Below are 8409 nucleotides of genomic sequence, written 5' to 3'. Positions count from 1 at the left end.
ATATATATATATATATATATATATATATATATATATATATATATATATATATATATATATATATAACTGAAAACTCACACCCCAGGAGTGACTCGAACCCATGCTGCCAGAAGCAATGCAACTGATGTACAGGATCCCTTAACTACTCGACCAACACGACCGGACAAAAGAGGATGGTAGCCGAGGCAAATTTCCCATCCTCCCGCCTGCACTCTGTTGGTAATCTTGGGCATGGTATTTTATCAAATCACCTCATTCTTTGGGGCACACGTGAGGAACACAAATGCAAACAAACCTGAACGGTCTCCAGGCATATATGCAACTGAAAACTCCCCCAAAGAATGAGGCGATTTGATAAAACTGCTTTGCCCAAGATTACCATCCGAGTGCCGGCGGGGAAGTGGTTCAAATAGCTTCGGCTATCACTTCCTTAGTCCGGTCGTGATGGTCAAGCGGATTAAGGCGTCCTGTAGTTACCAGTTGCGTTTCTTCTGGGAGTATGGGTTCGAGTCACTTCTGGGGTGGGAGTTTTCAGTCCCATATAGTCCTGGGGACCATTCAGGCTTGTTTATATATATATATATATATATATATATATATATATATATATATTATTTTTTTATGTATAATAATATTTACTTATATATAAGAACAAACCATTTTGTAATACACAGTATGTTAAACCGGTATAAATGGGTTTGGGGAGGACGGCCGCTGCTTTAACCAGGCTAGTGTGAGGACGGGTTGCCCCCGACACAATGAATTGTTGTTGTCGTTGTTGATTTAGGGGCGACGACGACCGTGGGATGGGATGCGCCCCGGCGGACCCGTGATGGGTGAACCGCGAAGCCTGGAGAGGTGCAACGCCAAGCCTAATCGCGAAACGAATGACGCCAATCACTAGAAGGGAAGGGGATTATCAGGGGGAAAGCGCCAAGTCATTACGACTATATAGCACTTGGAAGGGGCCAGGATAAGGATTTGGGATGGGACGGGGGAAAGGAATGGTGCCCAACCACTTGGACGGTCGGGGATTGAACGCCGACCTGCATGAAGCGAGACCGTCGCTCTACCGTCCAGCCCAAGGCCCAACTAGAAACTAATATGCCATACGGCAAATAAACGCACAGTCAGGCAGATGATTGGGGAGTCCCAGGAGTCCCTCAGGGTGACTAGCACCGGCCTCGCCCCACACAGAGAACACCAGGTAGCAAAACCAAAACTCGGCCCCCAACTAAAACGCAAAAAGTCATCCAGTCCCCCGGCAGAGCAGAAGCCGGCCGCCCACCACGGCTGAGGGCACACCAAGACCCGCCAACCCCCAGCACCTCTCAGCCAAGCCGGCCCCCGGACACCGTCACCCCGCCGGGAGAACCAGCCAGAACACGTCAAAAAAAAATCTATCAACAATCCTGTGACCCGAGGCCATATGTGCGCCAGGCGTCGTGCAATCGGACCGCTGCAAAGGAATGCCAAACGGCAGTAGCAAAGCCAAAACGCGAAAACATGACGTGATCAGGCGGCACCCAGGCGGAGGAGGTGTCCAGACGTCCGCTCGGCCTCAAGGTTGAACCAGGAGTTCGACACAATGAATTATTATTGTTATTGTTAAAATGAAGAGAAAACGTAGTGAGGGTGCTGCCACCTGTTGAGAGACAGAGGCAGTAATGGACAGGGCGAGTGATTGTGACTGTCAACTTTCGGTAGACAGTGATAATTTGAACTTTCCGTTCTTGGTGTGACGTCACACTCGATCCGAAGAGCAAAACTTGGCCCAATTATCAGTTGAGGAACCACGAGTGTGGCCAGCACCAGTCTTAGTGTAGGCTCCGCCTTCTCCATACTCTCTTACTTCACGCCAGCAGGATGGTGAGTCTTGTTTGTCTGCGGTGTAGATGTCGTGGATCATGTTCGGTGGGTTGCAGGTGCGTAAAATTAGGCGTTTTGTTGGGTAACTGAGCTTGAGGCATATATGGTGAACGGTCAAGCCGTTGTAATATGGGCTCGCGAGGCTTCGTAGTGCTATGGATGAATAGTTTCGCAACACGCCGGTTTAGTATTTAAGCTTTGTGCAAACTATCCATGGTATCTTTTTTTTTTCAAAACCTATGCTATAATTGTTAAATATGGAATAAATTTTTTTTTTTCCCCCAGATTTGCCATAAATATCTTGCTCAAGGCTTTGCAACATTAGAGCAACTATACAACTGTACCAAACCCGCACCAAACTTGGCAAATTCCACGAGGGAGGGGCCGGGGGCAAACTTGCTTTCATACTATAAAATATTATACATTAAACCAATGGTTAAAAATAAGTTCCACGCTTCCTGTTGATTACTAACAGTTGTATACTAGCCTAGCAAGATCGTGGAGCCTACTTTAATGACATTAACTTCAGAGCCTCGCAGATTCTTGACAAATTACGGCTGTATCAATTAATCTATTACTAATGTTTGGCTTGTGTCTTCACGAATTATAAATGAAAGCTTAATTTTCCTCTGCCTTTTAATGGAAAAACTGTGTTAAAATTGGCAGATGACTGCACATACCACTCTAATCTAAACGCTCGTAAGTCAACAACTCTTAGTTTTATACGGGCACTTGCTGAATACTCGTGATAATAATGTCCTGAATTGTAAAAGATAGTGCTAAAGTCTGGCTGTAGGACGATCGCAATAGCTAACTTGTCGGCAGTTCACTAGCAAGTTGAATAGTTAAATTTTTGGTCTTAGTTTTACATTCGGCTACTAGGAACGGTTCAAAGTAGCACGCGCCATGGTGACCCTATAGTGGACTGGCCTGGCACAGGAGCGAGGCTGTAACTTAGTTTGGCACACCACTGTCTAGTGCTGATCTCGTGGTCTACTGCAGCAGAGTACACGGGCCTTATCCCTTGCTTGTTAGATCATTGTTCAATCCTCCCAGATGCCATATAAGGAAGTTCCGCCTGAAAAATTGTCCCCCCCCAACGTAATTTTAACTTCCCGAATGCACTAGAACCTAAAATCTGAGCAGATAAATGGGTTCTCTGCTGACTACCTGTATTACCTCTGTACTTGTTTAGTCTGAAACATGTGTAGCAAAGATTTCTATTAGACTATGGATAAGATGCTGCAACTAATATTGCCAGATTTCAAAATGTAACGCATAAACGTGGTTGCTAGCGTGCACTGTGCTTCGGTGAAATGTAGATACATAATTGTTTATTGTAAATTTCTTGTTGGAACCCACTGAGAAAGTTTAGTTGAGCGTTGCTTTATCTCTAGCTCCATTACTAGAAAGATAAATGCTTTAGTTAATTAACACTAGATTTATACTAGTGGATCATAATGGGTTAAACTGTCTAGATTGTAAATTTTCCTTGGCATAGATACCATTACAAACTAATTTCCCTAGTTCTGTCTAAACTGACGAGCCTAATCTGAAATGCCTTAATTTGTTAATCTGCAAAATGCACGGTCTAGTTTCTGAAATAGATTGCAAAAGTTTCGAAAGACTTGTTCGAAATAACACTTGGTGTCTGAATCTTCCGATGAAGATTGGCGCAGTGCTTCAGAACTTTTATTTGTGGTCCTTATTTTCCAAAAATAAAATCGGCTGCCACTTTCATAACTGGGAAAATTATCTAATGAATACTAGTAAAGTTTAATTCTGATTCGGATACCCCAGAAATGTTAATTGGTTTCTCAAACCACAGAGACACTGGAAGAATAATTTGACCAGTTAAAGAAACTTGTTTTTCTAGGCTGCAAGATGATGCTAATCTCTGCCCGTAGCGTGAGTGCATCTCTATCCACGTGGGCCAGGCTGGGGTGCAGATGGGCAACTCTTGCTGGGAACTGTACTGCTTGGAGCACGGCATCCAGCCTGACGGACAGATGCCCTCTGACAAAGCTGCTGGCGGTACAGACGACTCCTTCAATACCTTCTTCAGTGAAATAGGCTCTGGCAAACATGTGCCTAGGTCAGTGATGGTTGACCTCGAACCGTCGGTAATTGGTGAGTTTTAAGTTGTCCTGGATGGAGACACTTATTGACTAGACCACACAGTAGGTGAAGGGACGACGACGTTTCGGTCCGTTCTGTACCATTCTAAAGTAGATTGTCACAATCGACTTGAGAATGGTCCAGAACGGACCGAAACGTCGTCGTCCCTTCACCTTCTAGTGTGTGGTCTGGTTAACATGCTTCAGCCACGTTGACTCATCGCCTGCATAGACATTTGTTTGTGCACTGTAGCTTTATCTTTAGTTCTTGGCTCTAACTATAACTAGGAATTTGACAATGGTTCCTTTAATTCATAGATATAGGGTATACAATAGTAACTTTCCTGATTAGCTATACTAGTTTTATAGTATGGCCATCATCTACTATAATGGCCTCAGCGATAGGAAGCCGGTGGCTTGCTCTAAAGATTCTAACTTTCCATAAACATGTTAAAATTTAAAGTGCAAGAATGAAACTTTTTAAATAACTTCAAAAGTTCTTCAGTCCTGACGATGCCTCGGTGTTAAATATTTTTAGCAGTTGGGGAGAATGTTTAAAACGGTACAATAGTACCAAATTTATATTGGTAAATTAACTTTATTAGTGTTTAGGACTTCAGTTTAGATGGTGAGGTAAAGATTGTGCCAAACGGTCCTCCCTAGTTGGACCATTGATGGCTTATAGATTTGCTAATACTATTGCAGTTTACTTTAAAAAAAAAAAATTGATAATGTTCCTATTGACATTATGTATATTATTCCGCCTTCTAAATTTCCCATGGTTTTGTTCAATGCCTAGTCAGTAGGCTCCTGAGATCTTTTTGAAATTATACTTTAATATTGGGTAATTCTCTTCACAAATTTTATCTTCAGTCAGTCTGTATAATTTCTGCTAGTTGCAATTATTTTTAATACTTTTTTTGTCTGGCTGAACAAAGTCAAAGTTTCTTGACTTTGCTCTTCTTGCTGTCTCCAGATAGTGAATTAAAACGGCCGTCCTCTAATTGTAATTAAAATTGACAGTTCTGTAGCACATGTTTTGTATTGTATAGAAGCAGTGTTGGTGTACACTGCACTTGATCTTCAGCCAGCAAGATAATCAGCGCTCGGTTGCCCTCAACAAAGGTCCCGAGTTAGGTTCTTGTAACGGGTGTTAAGATGGGTTTTCTTTGACCTTTGTTCTGCTGTCAAATGCCCAATCTGACGTTGGGGAAATGGACAGATTGCAACCTGGGTACACTAGTTAACCGATTTAAAGGAAGTCTAGGTTAACTTGCCTGATTGATGGGGGGGGGGGGGGCCAATGCCGTCAATCCCCCCCCCACCCTGGGGTAAGTCGTGTACCTTGGCACTTGTCAATTACGGGATACCTAGTAAAACATTTTTACGTGACCCAATAACTTTATTTAGCGTTCCCACATCTTATAGCCACTAATAATGCAAAGGACTGTCTAAAGGCCAATATGTTCATTAATCAGTTTCGCTAGCCCAAGATAGTTTCAAGGTCTGTAATTAAATGTATAGATTGCTTTAAAATGGCATTAATAATAGATTAAGCTTGTCATTTAAGTTTATCATGCCCGAAACGCTTTGCGTAATAGTGGCTTTAGGCATTGTATGTACTAGCTCTACCTATAAGTCAAACAATGCTTGTAAATATTTATTGTATGTATGTACCTTACCTAAATAAATAAAAAATTAAAGTTAAGTCGGTAACGTAGCAGATGGGTTATCATGGCCCTGCACAATCTCTTTAATTACCAACTACTCTCTGCGGGTCTACATATCCTGTGGAGGAACAGTGCGGGGCACTGTGAAGGCAGTCTTGCTCGGGGGTCGCCCATGGCACCTGACCAAAGCCGGTGTTAGTCACAGTAAAGTTTAATACGCTATACGGAAAAAAATTACCAGTGGCTAAACCAAATATTTTAATGGGAAAATTTCCCGCGAAACTGAGATAAACACTAAAGTAACCAGTCGTTGAAGGTTTATTATACATGTTGGACTTGAGGCTACAGCTTTACTCCCTACCACCTCCTTGACGGAAGCTCTTAAAACTTAGCTTTCCACCGCGCCTAGTCAATGTTCCTTGATGACTATTATCTAGTCTTCTGTTTTCAAAATGGCATTGTGAATGATGCTCAGGAACGGGACTAGGTGCTCTTTGGCTCTACCTTTTTCAATTTAGTGGCCAGAAACTCGTTAATGAGTGTATTAGGCACGAGTAGTATGAAATAGTACGCTGCAATTTCCTAAAGCTGGTTTTGTTGAATTGCATTACTTTCTTTAAAAGGGTAAAATTTCGTGACTAATCTTTCGTATTGAATCTTAAATGTTAGTAACTAGGTGTATACATAATTGTGTAAATTAAATATTTAGTAAAACTTTAATTTTCTGTGGCAGATGAAATCCGGGCGGGCAAGTACCGGCAGCTGTTCCACCCAGAACAACTCATCACTGGTAAGGAGGACGCGGCTAACAACTACGCTCGTGGTCACTACACCATCGGCAAAGAAATAGTCGACACTGTCCTCGACAGAATCCGGAAGCTGGCCGACAACTGCACGGGTCTTCAGGGCTTCCTAATCTTCCACTCGTTTGGTGGTGGGACTGGGTCAGGCTTCACGTCTCTTCTGATGGAACGACTTTCTGTTGACTATGGGAAGAAGAGCAAGTTAGAATTTGCCATATACCCGGCTCCACAAGTTGCCACGGCGGTTGTTGAACCATACAACTCTATATTGACCACCCATACTACTCTGGAACACTCGGACTGTGCCTTCATGGTCGACAATGAAGCGATCTATGACATCTGTCACAAGAATCTTGACATCGAGCGACCAACCTATTCGAACTTGAACAGGTTAATAGGCCAAATAGTTTCGTCAATTACTGCTTCTCTCCGCTTTGATGGTGCTCTAAACGTTGATCTTACAGAGTTCCAGACTAACCTGGTCCCTTACCCAAGGATACACTTCCCCTTGGTAACCTATGCACCAGTCATTTCTGCAGAAAAGGCTAACCATGAACAGATTTCCGTATCAGAAATCACTAATGCTTGCTTTGAACCTGCAAATCAGATGGTAAAATGTGACCCTCGTCATGGTAAATACATGGCGTGTTGTCTGCTCTACCGCGGGGATGTAGTGCCCAAGGATGTTAATGCAGCAATTGCAGTTATAAAGACAAAGCGAACTATTCAGTTCGTAGATTGGTGCCCAACTGGCTTCAAGGTTGGCATAAACTACCAGCCGCCTACCGTGGTTCCTGGTGGGGACTTGGCGAAAGTTTCTCGTGCAGTTTGCATGCTGTCAAACACCACGGCGATTGCAGAGGCTTGGGCACGCCTAAACCACAAGTTTGACCTCATGTATGCCAAGAGGGCCTTTGTACACTGGTATGTTGGCGAGGGCATGGAAGAGGGCGAGTTTACTGAAGCACGTGAAGATCTTGCTGCTCTAGAGAAAGATTATGAAGAGGTCGGTACAGACTCCACTGATGCAGAGGCTGAAGAAGGAAATGAATACTAGTATCGTTCCAGTCTTTTCTGTGTGTGTGAATCTTTGCCATCTTTCTTTAAAATTACAAAGCAATTCTTGTTATTGGTGTAATATGGTAGTTTCTTTCATAGCATCTGAAAGAAATATAAATTTATCTTGTAAATAAAAGTGCTACTGTTTAAGTGTGTCAGAGGCTGTTGCTAGCCTACTTATAGAAAAGACCTAAATTTTACTTTAGTAAATCAAATCGGATTAAACTTCAGATAAAAAAAAACATTAACATTGTCAGTAGAAATGAGGGGAAGTTCCTTGGCCTATACGTAAAATCGCTTAACTTTAGCACCCCACATAACGCATCACAAACAGTCGGTATACTTTCTGAAAGTAGATCAACCAGGTATCAACCAGATGTTGTGCCCCGCTCTGATCTCTTCTGATTATACTATGTGCTAGTCTATCCCTATCTTACATAAGGTATGGTGCTACATAGCCTTCCCGGTTTGGTGCCTTCTATTGATAATTACTTACTTAAGGTATCTGTGCATGTGGTTCAACCACTGCAAATTACCTAAAGCCTATCATTGGGTAAAAATCTGCAATTGGAACTAATACTCTTCAGAGAACATACAGCCACCGTTTCAAGTCCCTTAATACAAACACTCGCTCCACACTCGTGTGCTAGTCACATGTACAAAACCATGTTCCTAAACGTTCATCTTATTAACGTCTTAATAAGATTGTTTAACGTTTAAAGATTGTGAAGAGGTCGGTACAGACTCCGCAGAGGCTGAAGACGGAATAGAATATTAACGTCTTCCCAGTCTCCACACTAATAGGTGCGAATCATTGTAGTAGCGTTTGTGAATACACATTTATTAGTTATAATGGATTCAAATTCTAATGAAAGATGATAAAACTAGAGT

The 8409-nt window shown here is 42.5% G+C and overlaps 1 protein-coding gene across 2 annotated transcripts; it reads left to right on the top strand.

The window, feature by feature from the left end:
- Positions 1–1724: 1724 nt before the first annotated feature.
- LOC123771626 (tubulin alpha-3 chain-like) lies at positions 1725–7673 on the top strand. 2 transcript variants are annotated; one of them, XM_045764228.2, is made up of 3 exons: positions 1725–1869; positions 3777–3999; positions 6390–7673. In XM_045764228.2, the coding sequence occupies exons 1-3, from the start codon at positions 1867–1869 to the stop codon at positions 7514–7516; spliced, it is 1353 nt and encodes a 450-aa protein (XP_045620184.1). In that variant the 5' UTR covers positions 1725–1866; the 3' UTR covers positions 7517–7673. The 2 variants fall into 2 exon arrangements, with proteins under 2 accessions (XP_045620184.1, XP_045620185.1); XM_045764229.2 differs by having other exon boundaries at positions 1780–1869; positions 3746–3999.
- The last annotated feature ends 736 nt before the right edge of the window (positions 7674–8409 follow it).

This window comes from Procambarus clarkii, chromosome 75, assembly GCF_040958095.1.
Source record: "Procambarus clarkii isolate CNS0578487 chromosome 75, FALCON_Pclarkii_2.0, whole genome shotgun sequence".
In the NCBI taxonomy this organism is placed as follows: domain Eukaryota; kingdom Metazoa; phylum Arthropoda; class Malacostraca; order Decapoda; family Cambaridae; genus Procambarus; species Procambarus clarkii.
The sequence above is the reverse complement of the archived record's forward strand: the minus strand, read 5'-3'. Positions and strand labels throughout refer to the sequence as shown.

What these genes read in the sequence shown, in the direction of transcription:
- LOC123771626 (XM_045764228.2), top strand. An exon ending in CCTCGAACCGTCGGTAATTG is followed by an intron (nt 4,000 to 6,389) that starts GTGAGTTTTAAG and finishes TTTCTGTGGCAG; the next exon opens with ATGAAATCCGGGCGGGCAAG.